General features: G+C 39.9%; 1 protein-coding gene across 1 annotated transcript in view; it reads left to right on the top strand.

Moving 5' to 3' along the window:
• The window catches only part of VWA8 (von Willebrand factor A domain containing 8), a 386,454-nt gene that overhangs the window by 156,562 nt on the left and 202,292 nt on the right, over positions 1-27,600 (top strand). The window contains exons 19-21 of the mRNA XM_070409005.1: positions 884-990; positions 7,284-7,355; positions 25,437-25,513. Coding sequence (XP_070265106.1) covers positions 884-990; positions 7,284-7,355; positions 25,437-25,513 — 256 coding nt within the window. The remainder of the gene's footprint in view (positions 1-883; positions 991-7,283; positions 7,356-25,436; positions 25,514-27,600) is intronic.

The raw sequence follows: 27,600 nt of genomic DNA, 5'->3' as shown, positions 1-27,600 counted from the left end.
ATCTAGGGGATTCTCATATGGGGTTTTGAATGAGTGGGTTCTGAAAAAATTATATTCAAGTACTTCAGAGCTTTTGAATGTGTATTTGGCTTATATATGTGTGATAGCCTTGAACTGAACAAGCTTATTACGGTTACTTGACTGAGATCTGAGTATTGTTTTCTCTCAATTTTATCTATATGCTGTTTGCTACATACATTGTTTTAATTATATTTTACTAGAGGCTCAGGGGGGCCCTCAGCTTGAGAGGGCGTAGGCCGGGACCCCTCGGGGGATGTCCCTGGGGGATCAGGCCTAAGCTGGCAGTCAGACATCCCTCTAGCAGCCCAGGAGCCCTCGGGGGGTGTCCAACGGACTGCTCAGGCCCACTCCCCATGGGCAGGCCTACGCCATCCTTAGTGCTGCCTAGGAGGTGGGAGGTGCTCCCGCTACCACTTCTGTGCTCGCAGCCCTCAGCCTGGCTTGTGGCTGAGTGGCGCTCCCCCTGTGGGAGCACACTGACCACCAGGGGGAAGCTCCTGTGTTGAGTGGCTGCACTCTGGTGGTCAGTGTGCGTCATAGTGACCGGTCATTTCTGGTCAGTCCCCCGTTGGGGTCAATTTGCATATTACCCTTTTTATTATATAGGATTACATTTTGGATCATTGAAAGCTTTTTGTAGAGCTTTAAGCTTTTTATGTAAAGCTAAAAACTCTCTAGCGAGTAAAACACCTTCAAGGTTTTTATTACCACCTTAAAGCTTATTTCTTTTATATGTTAAATTAAAATTCCTTGACGAATCCACAGGATATTAAAGACGCTGTATTGCATTTTGTATGGGCTGAATTTGACTTCTGTGAGGACAGTTCTGCAGGTAATTCTCTGTCCTGTGTGAAATTTTTAGGTGAAATAGCATCTGGCTCTCTGAGAATTGGCGCTATTAGTACACCAATCTATAATGCCCACGAGAAAATGAAAGTGCCTGATGTTCTGTTCTACGACAACATTCAGGTAAAATCCCTGCTTTGCATTCATGGATAAATCACCACTTACATTGTAGTAGTTCATTCTGATTCAAGTGAAACTGTTTAATTATTTTTATAATTTGCTAAATTCAATTCAGATGATGCAAAGTGAAGTGTTGAAATACCTTCCATTAAGGCATTATGATGTTGGAAGAGCTGCTGCTATGAGTAGAGTATAATAAATTTTATATGCACACATATACTATACTTCAGGTTAATAAAATGAATATATTATTAAATTAAAAACAAAGTAGAACTAATATCCTCTCTTTTGCTTTCCTATTTGTTAAATAATTTTAGTTTAAAGAAGGATGTGTCCTATGCATTCTTTTTTTTAATCCTCAGCTGAAGATGTGCTTATTAATTTTTGGAGAGAGAGAGAAACATCGATGTGAGAGTGAAACATTGATCAGTTGCCTCCTGTATGGTCCCCAATCAGAGTTCAAACCCACAACCTAGGTATGTGCCGTAACCAGAATAGAACCTGCTACTTTTTGGTGTACACAACACTCTAACCAACTGAGCCACCTGGCTGGAGCTGTCCAATGCATTCTTTCCTTCATATTCTTTTCCTTTTTTGGAAAAATTTTAGTATTTTCCCAGCCTTTACTTTTCCTTCTTTTTTTTTTTTTTTTTTAAGGGAAGACAGTAGACAATTTCCACTTATAAAACCTATAATTATGGTCCTTCTGTTAAGACAGAAATAAGTTTGTATACAGAATGCTTTATTGTAGATGTTTACTTTAATAAGATTTTTTCCAGAGAAAATCACTCATAATATAAAAAGTTTTTCCTTTCCAGATTTTCTGTCCATTGGTTATTTTATAATAAAACACTAAAATTTTTTCTGTAATATTTGGTCACTAATCTGCATGTAAATAATAGCCTTACATTTACAAAGTATGTTAGAAAAACTACCTACTGTTTCACTAGATTAAGGATTTAGAGATATTGAAGTAAAATTCCTTTTATCTGCTACTTTCCAATTCTATTTGTTGTTCAATGAGTGTTCTAATTTATATCCCTATGTTATATTAACAACATTGAAGTTATCTAGGCAAATACTTCTTTCTCAATAAAAATATTAATGAAATATTTTGAAATCTGTTAAAATTTTAGTTATCTATAGCATAGCAAAAGGCATAACCCAATTTGCTTTTTATTCATTATGTAGCCAGTTAACTAATATAGATTTTACTTTCTTCCAGAGCATTAATGTTCTTATATAAGCAGTAGACAAATGAACAGAAAATAAAGTTACTTATAAGACACAAAGGAAGAAAAAAATTTTCCTGTCAATAAAGACAAAAACATAATTGTAAGGAAAATATACTATTTTGAAGTATTAATATCACACTCTGTCCATGTAGTAAAAAAGAATAAAGAAAAAAGAATTAGGAAACTTTGATATAAGTGGAAATTTAAAAAACTCCATGGTAGCAAACATTTAAAAGACTTGCCAGCATACAAGAATGTAGGATTCAGTAGCAGGGAAGGCCACATGTCTTTGAACATAGTGTCTGTTGCCATGGTGCTTATGACATAGACATTGAGGTCCACAGGGCTGCTGTGAACTGTACACAGTGGCCCTGAGGGACTTTCTGTAGCCTGGCTCCAAACATACCTTCTTTTCATAAAGCATTACGAATTAGCTCTTAATGAAAATGTTTAGCTGTACCAATTCTAGGGACAGTGTCTTGATTAAATTTGCTTTTGTTGCATTCATTACTGTTTCCTTTTATGCCACACTCCATCTTTGAAGCAGTAGTTTTCAGTGCTTCTTGAATATTTAGGTGCTTCTATCTCCTCTTGTTCTATGCCCTGTGGTCCTCTTACCACGTTATGTTGAAACTGATTTTTTAAATGTGTTTTTCAACATTTCCAGGAAACATTATAGTGCCTGGCATAGAGTGACTGCTGAATAAATATCTGTTGAGCTAATTAATGAAAGGATGAATAAGATTTTAAGTGTTCATAATCAGGAATATTATTTCATTAAGTCTGTGATTAAGGAATATTACACTTGCAGCATTAAGGCGGAGAAATTACAGGAGAATTTAATAGCCTTTTAATAAGCGTAATGAGCTTTAGATCTGAAAAAGTTAAACAATATCTCCCATATGTCAAGCCTTGTCATAAGATATTAGAAGACTGAGATGAAAATACACACATGTACGCATGTACGTGTGCGTGCGCGCACGCGCGCACACACACACACACACACATAGTTGTGTGCACACACATGTACACAGTTCCAGAGCTGAGTCTGTCAAGGGGGGAGAAAGACAGATAAGTACACATAGTTACTCCACAGTAAGATGGAGGTGCACACAGGTTACCATGGTAGCATTGAGGAGAGGCTGGTCCCAGATTGGAATGATCATGGAAAATGAGTTAACCAGGCAAAGTTGAGAGAGTCTCTCAGGCAGAGAGACTAGCATTTGTAGAAACATGACTATGTGAGAGAGTAGCCAATTTAGGGAGCTACATATAATTAATTGTCATTGGCATAGAGCTGAGGTTGCAAATGGAAGAGTGATACGAGATGAGGCTGATGAGTTAGGAAAGGGTCACATCTTCTGGACCTTGCTAATTAAGGAATTTGGGTGCTATTCAGAAGTGAGGAAGCCACTGAAAGGTTTTAAGCACATTTCCGCTTTTGCTAGCTTTGCATTCACTCTTTAAAGTTGTCTGTAAGTTGGGACTAAGGCAGAGAGAGACCAGGAGGCTGTTGTAATAGTTCAGATGAAAGTCATGAAGGATCTAAACAATGCAGTGCCAGTGGGGACAGAGTAGAAAGGATACATGGCAGGGCTGTTTAGGAGGTAGAGTCAGTGGAACTTTGTGTGAGATGAAAGACAAAGATTCTCCCCCCAGAAGCACATGGTCTGGTGGAAAAGTTAAAAAATAAATAAAGAGAAAGCTATTTTAAATTGTGCCCATGACTAGAAGAACACGGTGTAGGAGAAGGAGAGTGGTAGGAGATGAGACTGAGACTAAATCAATAAGTTAAGGAGTGACCTTTGATTCTAAGGCAGCTGTGGGCAAACTATGGCCCGCGGGCCAGATCCGGCCCGTTTGAAATGAATAAAACAAAACAAACAAAAAAAAAGACTGTACCCTTTTATGTAATGATGTTTACTTTGAATTTATATTAGTTCACACAAACACTCCATCCATGCTTTTGTTCCGGCCCTCCGGTCCAGTTTAAGAACCCATTGTGGCCCTCGAGTCAAAAAGTTTGCCCACCCCTGCTCTAAGGTATTAGGAGTCTTTTAAGAAATTTTGAAGAGAGAAGTGACATGATTTTGAACAACAAAGTGACATTCAGTACAGGCATACCTCGGAGATATTGTGGGTTTGGTTCCAGACCACCGCAATAAAGTATATACCAATAAAGCAAGTCATAGTCCTTTTGCTGATGGAGGGTTTTACCTTCAATTTGTAAAAAGTGCAAAATCTGTGAAGTGTGATTAAGTGAAATGCAAAAAAAAAAAAAAAATGAGGTATGCTTGTACTGTAGAGAGCATGTTGGCTCAAGGAGAGACTTAAGTTAGAGAAGCCAAATTGGCTTATAAAAATCTAGGCCAGAGATCATAAAAACCTAAAGGAAAACTGTGGGAATAAAAAGGAAAGGATAGATATACTTGACGTTTTGGTGGCTCAATAGCTTAGACTTGGTGTTTAATTGACTCTTGATAAGGGAGGAGCCAGGTGGTAGAAAATGATACTATTAATCAGGATAAAATATACAGGATAAAGAATAACTTTGAGAAGAAAGTAATGAGCCAACTTTTGGCTATATTGAGTTTGAGGAGACTGGGAAATAACCTAGTAGTTCAATAGTTACTCAGAAGTACAGGGCTAGAGTTGAGGAAAAAAGTCTTGCTGTTGAAGATCAGTGTAGAGTTGGTAGTTGAAGCCATGGAATGGATGAGAAAGGAGTTAGGAGAGTAGGGTCTGAAGTAGCTCTTCAGTTACTGGAGTGGGGCTCCCTAACTCCGCACACAGCCCCCCCTTGGTCCTCAAGTGGATGCCATGTTAGAATAGACACAATCTGCTGTGCCCTATCCTGTTACCCCCCTCATCCCAAGAAAGCATGTAAAAAGATGGAGAGAGAACAGATGAAGGAACATAGGGAAAATTTAAGGAATTACTACAAGAAGAGCCAATTCAGAAGACTATGGATAGGAATTTTAGAGAGATAGGAAGTAATCTGAAGAGACAGAATTTGGAGAGGAGACTTTAAGGAATTGTCTGTGGTAGTAAGGGAGCCAAGAGGTTAAGAGAAGAATGATGTAGGCAGTGACCTGAGCCTTAGCTAATATTTGATTTGAATAATTAGTTAGATGTAATGAAGCGTGAAGTAGAGGGACATAAGAAAAAGTAGACTATAGATATAGCTTGGGTTATTTTTCATTTACTTACATTGCCTTTTTACCTGGCTATACAGGTGCTCATTCCAATTTTTCTATCTATTTATGCAGATTAGCCCATTTATTTCTGGGAGAATTTAATGTTATCTGGAAGTTGATATTGAATTTTCATCTTAGTCAGAAGGAAGAGGTCTCCAGACCACATTATCACTAGAACCAGATTAAGAGTGTTCTAGGACTCCTTTGGAACTAAGGTAACCATATACCTTGGTTTGCATGTTGTCCCAGCATAAATATTGATAATGTCTCTTTTTATTCTTAAAAGTGATCCAGGAGGGACAATACATTGACATAACCCTACTCCAAGCCTTCTTAAAATTCCAGCTCCATGGTGTACTGAAAGCATTTTAAAAAATAAAAACCTCCAAGGTAAACATTAAGGAATATTCATCTGTTCTTGAAGAAGGGAAAAAATTTTCTCAATTTTCTCTTGAAGAAAGAAACTCTGAAAGAAAATGTTGCTTAATTTGACAAGTAAAAGGAAAATATTCTAAATATCAAAAAATACATAAACCACATTGGGGGAAAAAAGCAAGTGACAATCTAGAAAAATATCTGCAGGATATATTAGATACAAAATGAGGAGCCAATTTAAGCAAAAGAGAGAGACTTAATCAGATTTTAATACTGAAACAATCAGATTCCTTTCTCATCAATTTCATGGCTTCAGTTACCAACTCTATTCTGCTTTTCTTACAACTAGGGAATTCAGTAATTTCAGTACTTATCAGACCTGTATTGTTTTAATACAGAAAACCAGGAGAAAGTATGGATATTAATTGTTCTCCCCTCCACCCCTACCTTCTGAGCCTTTATAACCTACTAATAGTTGTCCTATTTTTTAAGATACAAAAGAGCAATGGGATTTCCTTTGTGGCTATTGTGAACCACTTTAATTTTGTTCTTTTATTATTTTGTGTCTTAATTTACATTAAAAATGTGGAAGGTAAATTATATATTTTTAATTTTAAAGCTATTACATCCTTTGAAGGTAATTGTTAAGGATAAATAAGTGTAAAATCTTCCATGGAAATCGCCAATTATTTTATTTTATTTTTTAAATTTCTTTATTGATTAAGGCAGCGGTTCTCAACCTGTGGGTCGCGACCCCTTTGGCGGTCGAACGATCCTTTCACAGGGGTCACCTAAGACCATCCTGCATATCAGATATTTACGATTCATAGCAGTAGCAACATTACAGTTATGAAGTAGCAACGAAAATAATTTTATGGTTGGGTCACAACATGAGGAACTGTATTTAAAGGGCCAGAAGGTTGAGAACCACTGGATTAAGGTATTACATATGTGTCCTTATCCCCCCATTGCCCCCTAACCCCCCCACTCATGCCCTCACCCCCCTGTTGTCTGTGTCCATTGGTTAGGCTTATATGCATGCATACAAGTCCTTTGGTTGATCTCTCCCTCTTACCCCCACCGTCCCCTACCTTCCCTCTAAAGTTTGACGGTCTGATCGATGTTCCCCCAATTATTTTAGAAAGCGTTTGTAAATTTATATAAGCAAGTGTTAATTTAAATACTATATTAAATTATAAAACAAGTGTACATTGTTTGATAGCTGAAAAATATATTTGAAATATTGGTGAGTGGCTTAGTTTTGCTCAGGTGTACTATTTCAGGTTTTTAGTATCAGTGACCTAATTGGTTATATAACTGACTTATAACCACATCATTAATTTTTGTGTTTTTTTTAAATCAAATTGTTTAGGTATTATCTATTATGATAGATGTTTTCCTTTCCATTGAAGACATCACTATAGTTAACTTTCTTATTTTACCTTGATTGTGCAAAACACAATTAACCTTGTGTTTTCTTTTTCTCTAGCATATGATAGTGATGGAAGATATGCTCAAAGACTTTCTGCTTGGAGAACATCTGTTATTGGTTGGTAACCAGGTGAGTTATGGTTATGGCTGGAACTCAAGGTACTAATGAATAAGTGATAGTAACAGTATAAAAGCAGTAAGCTTTTTGTTTTTGTTGGAATAAGTTTTTAGAAATGATTCTTTTTTTTCTTACCTAAATAACTAGTTTAATTAAATGATGAAGGTCTTCTACCTTCTAAACTTTAGAGTCACCTCAGGGTTTAAATTACCCCCCATTTAATCACCCACCAAGTCCTGTCTATTGTACCTCATAAATATCTACTAGCCTATCTCACCATCACCTAGCACCTGGATTATAGCAATAGTTTTCTAATATAGTTCCACCCAGAACTTAGTCCCACTTTGATCTATTCTCTCCTCTGCAGCCAGATTGATACTTGTAAAACTAAAATCTGATTCAGTCTCTCTTTTTTGTTTAAATTGGCTCTGCACTGCCCTTAGGTATAGTCTTCAGTATGGCTTTCAGTGTCCTGCAGGATCTAGGCCAATGATAGCGAACCTTTTGAGCTCGGCGTGTCAGCATTTTGAAAAACCCTAACTTAACTCTGGTGCCGTGTCACATATAGAAATTTTTTGATATTTGCAACCATAGTAAAAGAAAGATTTATATTTTTGGTATTTATTTTATATATTTAAATGCCATTTAACAAAGAAAAATCAACCAAAAAAATGAGTTCGCATGTCACCTCTGACACGCGTGTCATAGGTTCGCCATCACTGACTAGGCTCTGCCACCTTTCTACTCATAAGGCTTGACTCCCTCCTTTCAGGCACTCTATTAGCCAGAGCCACTCTGGACTCCTGCAGTTTCTTATCTGGGCTCTAGTCTTTGATGCATGCTCTTCTCTGCATGGAGCACTCCCAGCCCTCTTCCCAGACCCCCTCCCCCTAACTCCAAGGAGGTTTTAGCTAGTCCCTGACTGAGTTAGGTTTCCCCTGCTTCTCTGTGTCTTTCTATCTCCCTGTCACCACACTAGTCATATGTACTGTATTTGTGTGTACAGTGATGTCTTTCCAACTTGTCTATATGCTCCTCAAGGGCAGCGACCACACTTCCCTTGCTCATCTCTATATCCTCAGTTTCTAGCACAGTACCTGCTATATAGTAGATATTCAGTATGTGTTTCTGGAGGGAATGGATGTATATTTTATATTTAGGAGGGTTCTGATAATTTTCCTTAATTGAATTGTCAGACTCACAGTAAACAGCACCTTTGGTTTTTTTAAATTGTTTTTAACTTAAGGATAACAAGTTTTCAGGAGTTTGGTCTTTATTTTTCCTTTTTTTAACCTATAAAAACAAAACATAGTCTTTATTTAGTTCCTCAGACTTACCATTTTAAAGTGCTGACTTTTCTTTTTACAAGAAGTGGGCCAATTGAGTGGTTTACTGGTTGAGTGCACAGGCTTGGCAGTTAACTGGTTAGAGGTCCAATAGCAGTACTTTCACAGAGAGCTGTAACTCTGGGCACGTTGCTCATTTTACTGAGGCTCAGTTTCCTTAAATCTAACCTGTAGCACTTTATTGGGTTAATGTAGACATCACATGAGGTAAATCTGTGTATCACTGTACTATTAAAAAGGACTTTAATATTCTCTAGTTTCATTTTTTTTAAATGATTAAAAGGAAAGTGATAAATTATTCATGGTACTTTTTTATTATTTGAAAAGTTCTACCTACTCTTATATACTGAAAAATCATTTTTCCTGATGAGTTTGTATATCACAATAGGAGGAAGATGATCAGTTAATAGTCCAGTATTCAGTCCTTGATATTTCTGAAGCCCAAGGAGTCAGGAGATTCTAAAAGAAATTGACTAAATGTTTTATTTTGTGAATTTGCAACATTTTAATGAAGGAAACAAATTCGATAGAATCTAGGAGGTGTCCACTTAATAGTTAAGTGGCCCATTCAACTGGACATGGTAACATACTGAGAGGATCAGAGACTGGCAGCATTATCACTAGGAAAGAATAATGCAATACTAATTATTTTTAAATTTCTAGTAATAGTTAAGTGCTAATTAGTATTTAGCTAATTAAATGAGGTCTAACTTTGTGCATGCTTACATATACCAGGTCAAGAAGTGAAAATTGGACCAAAGTGGTGGGTTAAAACTACTTAATAGAACTTTTTGAGTACTTTAGCCAATTTCAGTTCCTCTCAAACTTGTTTTCAAAAGCTAATGTTATTGTTAAGATCTCAGAAAGATTATAGACTCTTTCCCCCCAGCTTTATTAAAGTATAATTGACAAATTTACAATATTTTTAAAGTGTGCAATGTGGTGATTTGGTATATGTATACATTATTAATAATTACTACTTCCATTAACTACTTCCATTTGGTATGTATGTGGGAGGATGAAGTTACCTGTAATATTCGTTGGCAAATTCATAGCAAGTACCCCACACAGAGATGTGCTTTGCTAAGGACTGGTATGGAGTTACCAGTATGTGTTCTCTTTTTCTGCTTTTCTCCTTCCAGATTTCTTTTTCGGGAACATGTACTTTTGCAGTCATAGTAACTCAGGTCCTTCATCAGCAGCTTTGAAAAAAATTATCTACTTTCTTTGTCAGTGGTATTTCAGTATCTCTCTTTCTATTTTATGCACCTTCTCACCTTCACTCTTATTTCCATCTTGTGAAACAAAACAAAAAGAAAAAGGCAAGTGAAGGTGCAGTTGATAGGTAAGTTGAGGGCTGCTGACTCTCAACTCTCATGGGGTAGTGTCACTGGTGTTTTCACTGAAATGCAAAGTGACAGCCATCTGAGAAAATGCCTATTTTAATCACATGATTTATTTTGAATATAAGTAAACCATTTGTAGCAGTTGATCTGGTTCCTTTCTTTCTCTTCGTCTTTCTAAAACATTATATGATAATTACTCAAAAAAAAACAAAAACCAACTCAATTAGAAGTGAAGCTTTGAATTAAATATTAACAGAGAAGCCAGCAGTGGGTTAGGATAATTATACAATGAAGTGTTAATGAGTGTTCTCTTAATACAAACTGTCTATAGATAGATACAGTCTACCCAGCCTTCTGTCTGCAAAGTAGAAACTGGCTGAAGTCCATGAACGAAACTTTTCAACAGTTGAAGCTGTAAATTTAGAGATGTTTTGAAAGATTGCTCTTTACCAGAGGAAATTACAATGAGGAAATTAAAAAGACGTAAGAAAGTGTGTTGATTTTGAGAAATCTCAAGGTTTATCATCTTTATTAAGCCTAATCCCACCTTTTCTTCCCATATAATTCTCTCAAGATTAGACAAGATTTTATAACTATTCTATTGGGAAGCTAACAATTCCATAAACATCCATTATGGCAAAATGAAGTGGCCCTCATCTTCTTTTGGTGAAATAAAATTGATTTTGACTTTGTTGGACAATCAGCAATTAGTTCTCATCTACATTGTTTGTAGATTTTTTTAAAGTGGTGACAGGTATGTAGGTGACCAATTTATAAAGTTTGATGAATCTTCATCCTCATATAATTTCTGGACCAACATATCCAAATATGATATGGGACATGCCTTACTCCTTTGGCCCAGACAGCCCTGTTGAACCTGGTGTCAATGCCTGGTGTCAATGTATACATATGGAGTTCCCCTGTCCTTCATGGCAAATCTCCGGGTCTCTGTGAGTGCCCTACAGGCATGCTTCTTGAAGCCCACACCATGATGGGCTTGTGAATGTTGATTGTGTATTCTGTGGTCACTACCTCCTTGATGGCAGAACAGCCCCTCCTTCTTGCCACCCTTCTTTGTGGGAGCAATTAGTCTGGGCCCAGTTGGAATGAAAGCAAAATTCATTTTTTTCTCCTTCTAATTTTTTTTGTGGGATTTTAGGGCACAGTACATGTACTTTCCAGTAAGTGAGGCAGAATTTGCTGCCTGTCATCCAAAGCGATATGGTGCCTGGAAATTGCACGTTTGATGGTCCCTTAGCGTATAATGCCGCATATTGTAGAACCACTTTTGTATGCTGTTACATGCAGTATCTTCTACTTACTATGATTATAACATGGCATGTACCTTTCATGCATTTACAAATTTCATACTGGCTTTTTAAAAAAATCATAGCATGACTTTCTATTTATCTCAACTTTACTGAGAGGGTAAAAGGAGAAATGCCTGTTTATTTTCTATGAATGGTACTTCTGTCCCAACTCTATTCAAGATTAATCTTCCTTCCTTCCTTCCTTCCACATCTTTTCTTTTGATTTGTAGAGCTATATTCTATTTTGTATACAAAACTAGAGGCCTGGTGCACGGATTCATGTACATTGAAAGGAAATTAATTAGAAGGTGGCTGGCGGGGCGGGACTGGGCGAGATGGACCAGACACACCCTGGAGACAACCTCCCTCGGTCCCTCCCCAGACAGCTGCACCTGGGGAGTGAGCGGGGTCCTTCTGGCAGGTGGGGTCCCTTAGCCTGGCCTGCGGGAATTGGCCAAAACCAGCAGTCTGACATTCCCCGAGGGCCCCCGCCCTCCCCCCCTGAGTGCGAGAGGGCACTCTGCAAAGTTGTAACTCAGAGGCTCCTGCATTGAGCATCTGCCCTCTGGTGGTCAGTGCACATCATACCTACCAGCCAGTTGGCTAGTTGGCCAGTTGGCCAGCCACTTAGCCTTTTATATATATTGACTAGAGGACCGGTGCACAGAAATTTGTGCACTGGCGGGGGGGGGGGGGGGGATGTCCCTCAGCCCCACTTGTGCCCTCTCACAGTCTGGGACCCCTCAGGAGATAACGACCTGCTGGCTTAGGCCCGCTCCTGGGTGGCAGAGGGCAGGCCCAATCCCTAGGTGCCTGCCCCACAGCCCCTGGTCGGGCTCAGAGCAGGCTAATTGGGGAGTTGGGGCACTGCCCCCTGTCATGCACAGAGCAGGGCGGATCAGGAGGTTGCAATGCCACCCTCAGTCACGCCCATGGTAGGGCAGATTAGGGGGTTGGGGCGCCGCCCCCTGTCACACTCAAGGCAAGGTCAATGGGGAGGTTGCGGCGCCACCCCCTGTCACGCACAGAGCAGGGTGGATCAGGGGGTTGGGGCGCCGCCCCCTGTCACCCACAGAGCAGGGCCGATCAGGGGGTTGGGGCGCCGCTGCTGTCACACTCAGGGCAGGGCCGATGGGGAGGTTGCGGCTCTACCCCGTCACATACAGAGCAGGGCCCATGGGGGGGTTGGGGCGCCTTCCCCTGTCACACACAGAGCAGGGCCAGTCAGGGGGTTGGGGAGCTCCCCCCTATCAGGCACAGAGTAGGGCCCATCAGGGGGTTGGGGAGCTCCCCCCTATCAGGCACAGAGCAGGGCCGATCAGGGGGTTGGGGCGCCTTCCCCTGTCACGAACAGAGCAGGGTGGATAAGGAGGTTGTGGTCCCGCCCCCTGTCACACACAGCTGCAGGGCGATCAGGGTGTTTGGGCGCTGCCCCCGTCACGCTGCTCCAGGGGCCAGGAGGCCTTGTGGCTCCGCTGATCCCAGGCCCGGAGGTCTCGAGGTTCCGCTTGACACCAGGGCAATGAGGCCTCGCAGCTCCGCTGATCCCGGTGCCAGGAGGCCTCGCGGCTCCGCTGATCCTGGGTTCGAGAGGCCTCGAGGCTCCGCTGATCCTGGGTTCGGGAGGCCTCGCAGCTCTGCTGATCCCGGTGCTGGGAGGCATATTACTCTTTTACTATATAGGATAGAGGCCTGGTGCATGGGTGGGGGCTGGCTGGTTTACCCTGAAGGGTGTCCCGGATCAGGATGGGGGTCCCGCTTGGGTGCCTGGCCAGCCTGGATGAGGGGATGATGGCTGTTTTCAGGCTGGTCACACCCCCTTCAGGGTGGGGGTCCCTACTGGGGTGCCTGGCCAGCCTGGATGAGGGGATGATGGCTGTTTGCAGCTGGTCACACCCCCTTCAGGGTGCCTGGCCAGTCTGGGTGAGGGGCTGAGGGCCGTTTTCAGGCTGGCGGGCGACTGAAGCTCCCAACCTCTCCTTTTTTTCTTTTTTCTTTTTATTCTGGGATTTATTTACCTTCTATAGTTGTCACTGGAGCTGAGAGCTGGCTTTAGCTCTGAAGCCAGCTCCAGCTTGAGGCCTCAGCAGCTGAAAGCAGGGATTTGGGTTTGTTTGGGTTCTATAATTGTAACACTGTTTCGGTCCTGCTCGCTCCAGCTCTGACGGCTGAAAGCAGGTTTCTGGAGTTTTCTTTAGCTTCTATATTTGCAACAACATTTCTTAGAGAGCAAGCTCAGAGGCCGGCAAGGCAGGTGGGGAACCTTGGCTTCCTCCATCACTGGAGCAAGCAAGCCTCCTGTTCACTTCAGCTGCCTGGCAGCCGGCCACCATCTTGGTTGGCAGTTAATTTGCATATCGCCCTGATTAGCCAATGGGAAGGGTAGCGAAGTTATGGTTAATTACCGTGTTTCTCTTTTATTAGATAGGATACTTATTGTGAATATTTTGGGTTATACAATCAGCCTATAGTTGGCCAGTCACTTAGCCTTTTATATATAATTGATACTTACTGTGAATATTTTGGGTTATACAATCAGCCTATAACAGTATTTTTTTGTTGTTTAAAAACTTCATAAGAATAACTTTTGTTTTTGTGAAGAAACTTGAGTTTTGAGAGGCAGTTGCATTTTATCAGATATTTGAAGGAAAAATATTTTATCAATATAGTGTTCTAAAACATTCAGGTACCCCTTACATAAGAATTATTTTTTAAATATGCAGTATTTTGATTTAAGAAATGAAAATTTAATCATCTACAGATAGTGATTTTTTCTTGTTTTTTTTTTTCTTTATTGGTTAAGGTATTACATATGTGTCCTTATCCCCCCATTGCCCCCTAACCCCCCCCCCCCACTCATGCCCTCACCCCCCTGGTGTCTGTGTCCATTGGTTAGGCTTATATGCATGCATACAAGTCCTTTGGTTGATCTCTCCCTCTTACCCCCATCCTCCCCTACCTTCCCTCCGAGGTTTGACGGTCTGATCTATGATTCCTTATCTCTGGATCTGTTTTTGTTAATCAGTTTATGTTGTTCATTATATTCCACAAATGAGTGAGATCATGTGATATTTATCTTTCTCTGACTGACTTATTTCGCTTAGCATAATGCTCTCCAGTTCCATCCATGCTGTTGCAAGTGGTAAGAATTCCTTCTTTTTTACCATAGCGTAGTATTCCATTGTGTAGATGTACCACTGTTTTTTAATCCACTCATCTGCTGATGGGCACTTAGGCTGTTTCCAAATCTTAGGTATGGTGAATTGTGCTGCTATGAACATAGGGGTGCATATATCCTTTCTGTTTGGTGTTTCTAGTTTCTTGGGATATATTCCTAGGAGTGGGATCACTGGGTCAAATGGGAGTTCCATTTTTAGTTTTTTGAGGAAGCTCCATACTGTTCTCTACAGTTTTTCTTGTTTCTGATGTTAGGCAAAATTGCAAAACAAGTCATCAAAATGTAATTTATATTTAATGAGTCACAGTTAACAATTTGCAATCACTTCTACTTGAATATAGTCCAATTATTTGTCAGGTTTATCAACTTCTTAAACATTTTTAAGCCAGCGTTTTTATCATTTTACCAAATAATAGCAATCGGTGAAATTTTTATGTGTAAGCTCTTGTAATCCACAGACCATAGGTTTTCCCCTTACCAGAATTCTAATATATTACGCCCTCCTTATCAGGTAAAAAGTTAGCTCTGGCTGATTCTCATACAGGATGCCCTCTCTCTCTTTGACTATCATGTGCTTCATGTTTTCACAGTACTGATACTTTAGGAATTTTTTTCAATTCATGGTAATTTCTGATCAGCAGCGAGATAAATCTTAGAAAGCATCTCTTAATTTTATTTTCCTGCTAAAAGTTGAAAGTGGCCCTGCCTTTCCTATCAGATAAAATCTCTTTCTTAGGGAGACACTCAGAATGTCCTATGACCTGGCTCCAAACTACGTTTATAATTCTAGTTCTTCCAAATTAGAGTTTCTTTCCCTCCCTGGGTATACCATGGTCTTTTTCTCCCCCAGCCATTTTTCATACTGTTTGCTTCATATAGTGCACCTTCCACTCGTCTTTGCCTATGAAAATCCTACCAGTTTTCAAGAACTCAGATGATTTTTTTCTCTATGAAGGCTTTTTTTAGTCTCTTCCAAATAGAAATAATGTCTTCCTCTGGACTTTTACAGTATTTCATCATTATTTTGATTTAATTTTCCTTTAAAGCATGATAAGTTTTTTTTTATTTCTTCTATAATTGAATTTTAAGTTTCTTATGAGCAAGTATTAAAAATGCTAATATTTGTATGTTTTACAATTTCCAATGTACTTTTTTGATCATCTCATTTAGTTCTACAACCCTTTGAGATATATATTTTTATTTTCCGCATTTTACAAATAAGCAGTCTGAAGTTGAAATAGGTTTAAATATTTGCTCAAGATCACATAGCTAGTTAATGAAAATTAGGACTTAGACCTTCAAAGTTCATGCTTTTGTTTTCATCGGATCATGCTAATTCTTATTCTAGTTGTAACAACAGTTATAACAATCCTATCTAATAAAAGACAAAAAGGGTAATTAACCGTACCTCCACTACGCTTCCCATTGGCTAATAAGGGCGATATGCAAATTAACTGCCAACCAAGATGGCAGCCGGCAGCCACACAGCTGAAGTGAACAGTAGGCTTGCTTGCTCCAGTGATGGAGGAAGCCAAGGTTCCCCACCTGCCGCAGCCCAGCTCTGAGCCTGAAAGCAACAGCTCCAAAAGCAACTATGTTTCAATTATAGAAGCTAAACAAACCCCAGATACCTGCTTTCAGCCAGCCCAGGTCTCAGAGCTGGAGCTGCAACAGTGTTTCAATTATAGGAGCCAAACAAAACCCAGATACCTGCTTTCAGCAGCCGAGGCCTCAAGCTGGAGCCAGGCCTCCGAGCTGGAGCCGGCTCTCAGCTCCAGTGACAGCCATAGAAGGTAAATAAATCCCAGAATTAAAAAAAAAGAAAAAAAGGAGAGGTTGGGAGCTTCAGTCGCCCACCAGCCTGAAAACGGCCCTCAGCCCCTCACCCAGACTGGCCAGGCACCCCAGTGGGGACCCCCACCCTGAAGGGGGTGTGACCAGCTGCAAACACCCATCAGCCCCACATCCAGGCTGGCCAGGCACCCAAGCGGGACCCCCACCCTGATCCGGGACACCCTTCAGGGAAAACCAGCCGGCCCCCACCCATGCACCAGGCCTCTATCCTATATAGTAAAAGGGTAATATGCAAACTGACCCTAACAGCAGAAAGACTGGGAATGACTGGTCACTATGACACACACTGACCACCAGGGGGCAGACGCTCAATGCAGGAGCTGCCCCCTGGTGGTTAGGGCGCTCTCACATGGGGAGCTCTGCTCAACCACAAGCCAGGCTGATGGCTGCCAGTACAGCGGTGGTGGTGGGAGTTTTTTCCGCCTCCTCAACAGTGCTAAGGATGTCCAACTGCAGTTTAGGCCTGCTCCCCGCTGGCAAGTGGACATCCCCCGAGGGCTGCTGGGCTGCCAGAGGGATGTCTGATTGCCATCTTAGGCCCAATCCCCCGGGGAGCAGGCCTAAGCCAGCAAGTGGTCATTCCCCGAGGGGTCCCAGACTGCGAGAGGGCACAGGCCAGGCTGAGGGACGCCCCCCCCCCCCCCCGAGTGCACAAATTTTTGTGCACCGAACCTCTAGTAACAGTAATAATATTTAATAGCAAACTTATGTTCAGTACTTTACATATAGAGTACAGGCATTTAAAAAATTTCTATTATGGAAAATTTAAAATATATTCTATAAAAAGTTGAGTAATGAACTCCCTTATACCCATCACAACAATTATCAACATTTTGTCCATCTTGTTTTATCTGTTCCCCTAACACTTTTTAAAAATGTCGTATTTTTTTGTTTTTAATCCTCACCTGAGGATATTTTTTCCATTGACTTTTAGAGAGAGTGAAGGGGGGGGGGGGGGAGAGAGAGAGAGAGAGAGAGAGAGAGAGAGAGAGAGACATCTATGTGAGAAAGACACATTGATTGGTTACCTCCTGCAGGCGCCTGACTGGGGCCGGGGATGAAGCCTGCTCCTGAGGTACATGCCCTTGACCAGGAATCAAACCCTTGACCCTTCGGTCTGCCAGCCAATGCTTGAATCACTGAGCCAAACCAGCCAGGTCTAAATATATCACCTTTTAATACATCTTTAACATAATGCATTTTTGTTATAATAGTAAATGTCTCAGAATTTCTCTCTAGTATAATCACAGGTCTATTATTATACCTAACAATCAATACCCAAATGAAACTTGGTTATTGAATTTAATTAATGTGCCTCCCAAGTCCCTTTGAAAGAGAAAAGATATACAATCCTGTTCTCATTATCTAGAGACGTATTGGCCAATTTTAATGAATACAAATATTTTATTCAGAATTATACCAATATTGATAAACTTCAAATGAGGTAATATATTCTAGAATAAATTTCATTAAGCCAATTTAAGTTCTTGATTAATTTACACAATGAAATTACAATGTATTTTTTTCCAAACTAGAAATAATTGCTTTATTTTCTAATTTTTATAGCTTTTGATTTAGAACTCTTTTATACACTATGAAAATCAGTAAGCATACATTTAGTGCCAACGAAGCAGGACTCCATTCACATTATTACTATAATTCTATATAATGTAACTATATAATTCTATATAATTCTTTATATCTCATTTCATCTATTAATATAGGCTTATTATGACCAGGAACTTAGTTTTTCTTCTGGTACAGGCTCAGTAAATGTTTGTTGAATTATTTAATACTGAGATACTGTGAATATTTTATTGCCAAAATTAAAGAATGTGTGAATTTTACTAATTAATGATTTGAACTGAGCCCTAGCAGATTGCTGTGGTACAACATCAGAAATATACCATGTTGCTATGCCAGCATAATTGTCTAATATGTATGGAGGGGCTGAACAGTTTGTTCTGAAATTTTCTTGCCTGTGTCCCAGCTGGTAGTGGCAGCAGGGAATTTGATAACTAAGTGGCCTGTACTTGTAGCTCCAGCAACCTGGGAATCCCAAAGCTATGAAATACTTGGTTTCATCAAATATAATGACACTCATCTTTATTTATATTATACTAGAGGCCCGGTGCACAAAAATTTGTGCACTCGGTGGGGGGGGGTCCCTCAGCCCGGCCTGTGCCCTCTCACAGTCTGGGACCCCTCGGGGGATGAACACCTGATGGTTTAGGCTCGCTCCCCGGCGGGGGTTGGGCCTAAGCTCGCAGTCAGACATCCCTCTGGCAGCCCGGGAGCCCTCGGGGGATGTCCACTTGCCAGCAGGGAGCAGGCCTAAGCTTCAGGCGGACATCCTTAGTGCTGCTGAGGAGGCAGGAGAGGCTCCCACCACCACCACTGTACTGGCAGCCATCAGCCTGGCTTGTGGCTGATCAGAGCTCCCCCTGTGATAGCGCACTGACCACCAAGGGGCAGCTCCTGCATTGAGCATCTGGCCCCTGGTGGTCAGTGTGTGTCATAGTGACCAGTCATTCCCAGTTGTTCTGCTGTTAGGGTCAATTTGCACATTACCCTTTTATTATATAGGATAGAGGCCTGGTGCATGGGTGGGGGCCGGCTGGTTTGCCCTGAAGGGTGTCCTGGATCAGGATGGGGGTCCCGCTGGGATGCCTGGCCAGCCTGGGTGAGGGATTGATGGGTTTTTGCAGGCTGGTCACACCCCCTTCAGGGTGGGGGTCCCCACTGGGGTGCCTGGCCAGTCTGGGTGAGGGGCTGATGGCGGTTTGCAGGCTGGTCAAGCGCCCCAAATGGGGACCCCACCCCATGGAGGTTTGGCCAGTCTGGGTGAGGGGTGATGGCTGTTTTCAGGCTGGCCACACCCTCTTTAGGGTTGGGGGTCCCCACTGGGATGCCTGGCCAGTCTGGGTGAGGGGCTGAGGGCTGTTTTCAGACTGGCCAAGCCCCCCGGCGACGGAAGCTCCCAGCCTCTCCTTTCTTTATTTTTTTTATTCTGGGATTTATTTACCTTCTATAATTGAAACTTTGTAGCCTTGAGAGGAGCTCAGAGCCGGCCAGGTGGGCAGGAGGGAAGCTTGGCTTCCTCCATCGCCAGGGGCAACCCACACCTCCTTCTCGCTCCAGCTCAGTGGCCACGTCCGGCTGAAAGCAGGTATCTGGGGTTTATTTACCTTCTATAATTGAAACTTTGTTGCTTTGAGTGGAGCTCAGAGCCGCCGCAGCAGGTGGAAAGCTTGGCTTCCTCCATCATTGGGGCAACCAAGCCTCCTGCTTGCTCCAGCTCTGTGGCTGCCGGCTGCCATCTTGGTTGGGTTAATTTGCATATAGTTGCTCTGATTGGCTGGTGGGTGTGGCTTAAGGCATAGCGAAGGTATGGTCAATTTGCATGTTTGTCTTTTATTAGTGTAGATTATTATATGTCCCTTCTCAACCCCTTGCTTAGTGAATTTGCCTGAATTACAATCTGAAAATTCTTTGCCATTCTGCCATGTTCTCTCTACCAATTAGTTTGTCCACCCAGTGTTTCTTAGTGAATATTTTTCTTGCATTTATTTGGAAGTTGTATTTTGTTTTTGTAGACACACTGATCCTCCCCACCCCCAATATCTGTCATGGCTGTTTTGTTCATACCTAATGACCAAACTACTCAAAATTATATTTTTGTCATTTATAGCAATGTGATATTTTAAAGGGAAATTGCAGGAATGTGGATTTTATTATTCCTGCTTGAAAAGGAGGTTATAACTTTGATAGGAAGCTTTTATACGTTTGTTTTAGAGCCATGAAAAAATAGCAGTGTGATTGAAATGTGTCTTCTAGTTTGACTTCTGGGTACTGTTTGTTGGCTCTGTTTTGAAGAAACCCCTTTATGCAAATGTTTCGGATCCTTTACTATTCAGTTTTATTATTTTTTTTTCCTGATTACGTAAGTAATGCATGTTCACTGAGAATTTGGAAAGTAAATTTCCATTGATCATATATCAGGGATCTCTTATTTATAGGAGTAAAAATACTAGAATTAGATAATATTTAGAGATCAGGTTTCTAGGCCCTCTTTATTTAAGTGAGCAAATCTGGGCTCAGATAGTAGTTGAAACTCCACCTGAGAGAAATTAAGCAGGGGCCATGTTTCCTAATAGTATAGTAAGTATATTTTCAGGCTAGTTTTAAGCAAAGTTGGAAGGTTCAACATTTGATGGGAATTTTAAGCTTAAAGAAAAGCTGCTGCAATTTATTTCTCGTGATTTTACTGTAATATTAGCTTTCTTTTTTATTTTTGATTGCAATTGGTATTTGTTAATGTCATTCATATAGTAGCTTTTCTAAAAAGGAAAAATGCAGAAACATCTCAAAATATTATACAAACTGATATAACTCTATGAAAGCTACATTAAAGAATTAGGGGAGGAACTCTCATTTGACCCAGTAATCCCCCTTCTAGGAATATATCTCAAGAAACTAGAAACACCAATCAGAAAGGATATATGCACCCCTATGTTCATAGCAGCACAATTCACCATACCTAAGATTTGGAAACAGCCTAAGTGCCCATCAGCAGATGAGTGGATTAAAAAACAGTGGTACATCTACACAATGGAATACTACCCTGCAGTAAAAAAGAAGGAGTTCTTACAATTTGCAACAGCATAGGTGGAACTGGAGAGCATTATGCTAAGCGAAATAAGTCAGTCAGAGAAAGTTAAATATCACATGATCTCATTCACTTATGGATTGTAATGAACAACAGAAACTGATGAACAAAAACAGATCCAGAGATAGAGAAGCATCGGTCAGACCGTCAAATCTCAGAGGGAAGGTAGGGGAGGGTGTGGGTAAGGGGGAGAGATCAACCAAAGGACTTGTATGCATGCATGTAAGCCTAACCAATGGACACAGACACCAGGGGGGTGAGGAGATGAGGGGTGGGGGGTAATGGGGGGATAAGGACCCATATGTAATACCTTAATAAAGAAATTTTAAAAAATAAAATAAAAGTTCCCTAAAAAATAAATAAATAAAAGGCGGGGTGCGGGGTGGATACTGGAAGGAAGGCCCAAAGCTGTGGCATTTCAGAGACATGAGGGAAAGCTGAATATTGGCCATGGACTTGGAGTCCATTTAAAATATTAATACCCAAGAAAAGATCCAGCTTGACTTCCTCATCGTTCCCCTCCTAAACCTTAGTTATCATGCAGGGAGTTCCCGGACTTGTGTTTTAAGCTATTTTTATAGCCTTGGACTGACTGATTTTTGACTCTATGACATCAGTTCAGTGCGGCTATCTCCTGACATTCTGTTTGACAAGATGGGGAAACAGAAAATAGCCCGGTTGTTGAGTCAGAATGGATTTGCCTTCAAAATCCCATTGTGTGTAAGGTTCTTAACTGCTTAGAATTTAAATTTCCTTCTCTCCAAAATAGGTACATTATCTCCCACTCACATGACTGGCATGAGGATTCAAGTAATTAAGCACTGAAAGGGTGTGTATGCAGAAAGCAAAGGCCTCCGTAAATGTCAGTTTCCTTTTTGTTTGATAAAAGGGAGCAGAACTACCCTGGAAGAGGTTTCTGGCCTCTGTAATAAGAGCAAATTGCATGACTTCCATTTCCTTTTTTCCTTTCCTCATATTGTAAGAGTTATTACCTATTAAAATCTATATGTGAGTCACCAGTGATAGGAACATGAATAGGGGGACTGTCCTGGCCTCAAGGAGTGCGTCTTCTTGCTGAGACACTTGACACATTGCTAGCGTACAGTGTGGTGAGTGCTCTAAGAGATGGTGGTTTAGGAACCCAAAGGAGGGAACCATCCTGGTCTTCAGATTTGAAGGAGAGAAGACAAAGCAAGAATTGGGCAAAGCTTCAGAGAAGCAGGGACATTTCATTAGAACACCAAGAGGTGAGTGGAAGATAACAGATACATGGGGAAGGATGGGCTCTTCTAGTCAGAATAGACAGTGTGAACAAAGACAGTTGGCTGATTAGGAACATGTTTGAGCCTTGCAGTGGGCCGACACAGCAAGCTTGCAAGTTTTTCTTCTTTGGTGGCAGTCCTTCAACTTATAAGTCCCAGGACTTAAAATTTCATTCCCAGACTCATTTACTCTCCCTGCTTTCCATTCCTCTTTGGCCCTTTTCTTCTACTCTACTCCTTGCACTTTTTCCCCCTTGACAGGGATGTGGATAGAGTTTTCCAAGTTTTGCATTTTCTTCTTGTCCAGGAGGACAAATGCATAAGCCCTTTCGTCAAAAGGATTTTACTGCTAATCTCTCTGAGGAAACAGGGTGACTAAAATAGTAAGCCTGAGGATGTCATAAGAGTCCCCGACTTCCAAGTCCTTGAAGTCATGGTCCCTGAACATTTCTCTCAGAACCTGAAAGCACATTTATTTCCAGTCCTCAGTGTGATTTTCGCCTGTGGGGCTTACTATATTCCCTGTTTCTCCTAACCCTGCACTTAAAGGCCATCTGACTCCTACCTCTGTTATACTCCTTTTTTCCAGTACATTGTTATGAGGAACACAAAAGACTAACCAGTAATTGATAAGTGCCATTGTCATGAGACAATTTCTAGCTTTGAGGATCTCTCATCATACAGGTTCCTTTTCCCTTTTAAATTTTCACTCTCTTAAATTATCTTCAAAATGAGTAAATAATGATATAAAAGCTATTTCATGCTAATTTTTATTAAAGGATACAGATTGTATATACAGAATAATGACTAGTAAGCACACATAAATATACACAACAACAAAAAAAAGGTAGCAGATTTGTTTTAGCAGTTGCACATTGGGAAGTGCTTTGTTTCCTAAATTTCCCAGTGAGAAAAATGAGTATATATAGCTTTTAAAATGGGAAGATAAGATACTATGTATGTATTTATTCAATTAAAGTAATCCTGAGGCTTTTCTGTTTTAGGTTAAAACTATGATTGGAAAGAGTAGACTGCTATGATGTTTGATTTTGCTCAGGATATTTACAGAAAGTTTTTCCTAAGTTATGCTTTTAGCATTTACTTAAAGGCTCAATAAGAGCTTTAAAGTTTAGTCAGAAATGACCTGAGGAGGTCTGTGTTTTAGAAAAATTAATTGCTACAATACTTTTCCCTTACCTGTCTAATTTCTGTTCTTGCTACCATACTTTTTTGTTATCTGTCTAACTTTTTTATAGGATGGATTCCTAGAAGTTGGGAAAGAGATAATTCAAGGCCTAGGTTACCAAAACCAATTACAGATTGAAATAAATATAATCCATAATGTTGAAACTAAAAGCATGAGCCACAGAATGAGACAGGCCTGAATTTGAATCCCAGCTCCATGATGATTAGCTGTGTCGCCATGAACATGTTGCTTAACTTTTCTGAGCTTTGGTTTCTTGATTTGTGAATTTGGAATAATCATAATACCTACCTCATGGAACTGTTATGATGATTAAATGAAATAACATGTGAAAATACTTAACATAGAGCCTGGCACAGTATGAGAAATCAATGTATTATTTATTGCTATAACATATAGAACTCAGCTTTTTAAATCCACTTCTATTCTTTCCACACAAATCAATTGTTAAAATATTTACATCTCATTAATGGAGTATTCCACCTCCAAGTGAAAACTATTTATTTATTGTTATTTTTAAATTAAATTTATTGGGATGGCATCTAATAAAAGAGAAACATGTAAATTGGTGTCACTCTGCTACGCCCACCAGTTAATCAGTGACTATGCAAATTAACCCAACAAAGATGGTGGTTAATTTGCATATGCAGGCATGGAGTGAATACTGAAGGCTCCAGCCGGAGTGAAGACTGAAGACTAAAGCCAAGCCTCGCTGCAGCCGCAGTGGAGAAGCCAAGCCTTGCTGCGGCTGGAGGGGAAAAGCCTAGCCTCGAGGCTTGGCTTCTCCACTGCGGCTGGACCAAAGGCCTGGGTCCCAGGTGCTGGAGGAAAATCAGTGCCAGCAGCCAGGGGAAGGGAGGCCTATTGTGTGAATCTTCGTGCAGTGGGCTTCTAGTTGGTTAATAAGGTTATATAGGTTTCAAGTGTCCAATTCTATGATACATCATCTTTATATTGCATTGTGTGCCTACCACCAAAAGTTAAGTCTTCCTTCACCATATATTTGACCCCGTTTACCCTTAAAATGGGGAAATAGCATGGGAGTGGATTTCATTTTTAACTGTCTGTCTTCTACAAAAGGACAGCAACCCTCAGCATTAGTAAGTGGTAAGGAAATGAGAGCATTTGTAGGAAGAACACATATTGGTGAGACTTAGTAATAAACCCTGGTTATAATTTTAGGTTTCCAAAGTTTTAAAGAAGTAGAAAGGGGGATAAAAGGAAAAGTGAATGTTTGAGTATTACCTCTTTCTGCAACTGAAAACCATGCATCTGAAGAACTGATTCAAAGAAATCATTGTTTTTCCACTTATTTGATCACCTTTAATTATATTCTTCAAGTCTAAAATAGTTAATATTCTGCTCTAATGTTGACACTTCAGTATAAAATTACAGAAGAGAAAAAACAATATGTAGAAGGATAAAATTACTTACATATTTTTTTAATGAGAAGAGTTTAGAAATAGTGTATTTAGAAGTAAATTCAGAAAAAAACCTATGTCATAGAAGTTGTGCTGTGTATGTTTGCTAGTTTCGTTTTCATTAACAATAGGTAAAATAGTACAACTTTGAGGAAATAGGTTTTAGTAAAAAAAAAAAAAAATTCTGGTTTGTTTTACCTCCATACATAAACTTCTTCTTCCCCCTCCCCCACCCCCACCCCCTCCTTCTCCTCCCCTTACCCCTCCTCCTCCTCCTTCTCCTCCTCCTCCTCCAAGATGAGCTCGTCAGAGAAAGACAAGTGCCATATGATTTCACTCATGTGTGGAATCTAATGAACAGAATAAACTAACAAGCAAAAGAAAGAGAGAGATTCATAGATAGAGAGCAGGCTGACAGCTATCTGGGGCTGCATGGGTGGTAGTGGGGAGATTAAGAAAAAAAGAAGAAAAATCTCTTTTTAATGTTTTCTGTGTAATTACAGGGTGTAGGAAAAAACAAGATTGTTGACAGATTCCTTCATCTGCTCAATAGACCCCGAGAATATATCCAGCTGCACAGGTAAGAGGAAAAGCCCCATACCTCTTAAGATCTGATTTAATCATTTAATTTTCCTCAGTACAACTTAAAAATACTTTTTTAAAGTCCAACTGTACTAGTATAAACCAGTTTCATTTCTGTTCCTCCTGCTGTTATCTCTCCTTTCCTTAAAAGGTAATAAAACCAGGCAAAATTTATTTTTAAAGTGACTAATACTTTGTAAACATGAATTAATAGATATTTTGTGAACAGAGAGTAATGAACTTTATATTCTAGGAGCAGATTTCATCAACATAAAGGCTCTTAAATTAGAAGAAAAATATGTAGAGGTTAATCCCACTCTAACAGGAAGCTAAAATAGCCCCCAAGGGAAACAATAAACTATGAATCTCAGGTATGAGATAAGGAACTAAAAAATATGGAAGAAATAAGTTAGTTTCTTTGCCTTCCTTGAAAACACTTTTTACCTAAATTTGTGTGGTCATAGTGCTGTTTCAGGGATAGTTTTTAATCAAATAGATTTTTTAGACGTGAATTGTTTTTAGATTTATCAGTTAACCTATTCCAAATCTTTTAAAAATTAAATATAAGCAAATCAATAGAGGAGACTGAGGAGGGAGGGAGAGAGAGAAATTAAAGAATATACCAAGTAATAAGCAACTTAAAACTAGATTAAATTATTATTGTTTTAAGCCCAGGAGATAAAAAAAAAAAAATATTGTGTAGTGGAAAAAACATTGGATTGAATTATAAGAATTGTTTTCTTGTTTGGGTTCTTTCACTAAATAATTATGTGTTCTTAAAAGATAATTGTAGAAGAAAAGAAGGCAGAGTTAGTGGGCCAAAAGAGAAGAGAACCAAAGTAAAATAGAAGAATGGTCAAAACCTCCTTCTTGGGATTTGAAGGAGTAACTGGCACCAGATTAGTCCTACCACAGGAAGGTTCACAAGCCCTGGGAAAAGAACAACTACCAGAGATAGCTGTGCACTGAACAACAACCAGAACTCCTGCATGGTCAGGGACTTCATTAAATACTCCTGGTATTCACATTAAAAGCTACTCTACAGCCACCCTTGCAGAGTTTAAAAATAAGCCTTAAATAAATAAGGATGCTTTCTATTTAACATTATTTAGAAGTTTTTCTCATATAAAATGACTTTTGTATGAAATTTTCTCATACAAAATTAACTGCTTAGCAGAACAAATTTAACCTTGAGTGGAGGAAGACTATAAAATCCAGATATTCAGCAACATAGTATTCATAATGTTAATCATTCCATGGAAAATTGCTAGATATACAAAGTAGCAAGAAAATTGTTTAATAGAAATAGACCCTAAAATGGTAGATAATGAAATTAACAGACAAGGACTGTAATATAATGCCATGAATATGTTTAAGCATTTAGACTGTAAATTTCTTCAACCTGATAAGAGACATCTATGAAAAACCTATGACTAATTTATAGTTAACAGTGAAAAACTAAATGCTTTCCTCCTATGATTCTGGGAAAGGCAAGGACAGTCAGCATTATGCTGGAGATCCTTACCAGTGCAATAAAGCAAGAAAAAGTAATAAATGGCATACGTGCTCAAGTAGAAGAAGTAAAACTGGCTCTTTTTAAAGATGACATGATTGTGTGTATAGAGAATACTAAGAAATCTACACACACACACAAAATCAACTAATATGTGAATTGAATAGGGTCACAGAATACAAGGTGAATGTAAAAGAAAATCAAATGGCCGAAACCGGTTTGGCTCAGTGGATAGAGCGTCGGCCTGTGGACTGAAGGGTCCCAGGTTCGATTCCGGTCAGAGGCATATACCTTGGTTGCGGGCACATCCCCAGTGGGGGATGTGCAGGAGGCGGCTGATCGATGTTTCTCTCTCATCTATGTTTCTGACTCTCTATCTCTCTCCCTTCCTCTCTGTAAAAAATCAATAAAAATATTAAAAAAAAAAAAAAAAAAAAAAAAAAAAAAGAAAATCAAATGAACAATAGGGAAATAAAATTGTAAAAGTACTATTTACAATAGCATTAAAACATGAAATACTTAGGAATAAATTTATCAGCATATGTGCAAATTTTAATTTGCTAAATTTAATA

The sequence above is a fragment of the Myotis yumanensis genome, unplaced genomic scaffold, assembly GCF_028538775.1.
Source record: "Myotis yumanensis isolate MYYU_CA2020_CCGP unplaced genomic scaffold, mMyoYum1.0.hap1 SCAF_3, whole genome shotgun sequence".
NCBI lineage: Eukaryota > Metazoa > Chordata > Mammalia > Chiroptera > Vespertilionidae > Myotis > Myotis yumanensis.
The sequence above is the reverse complement of the archived record's forward strand: the minus strand, read 5'-3'. Positions and strand labels throughout refer to the sequence as shown.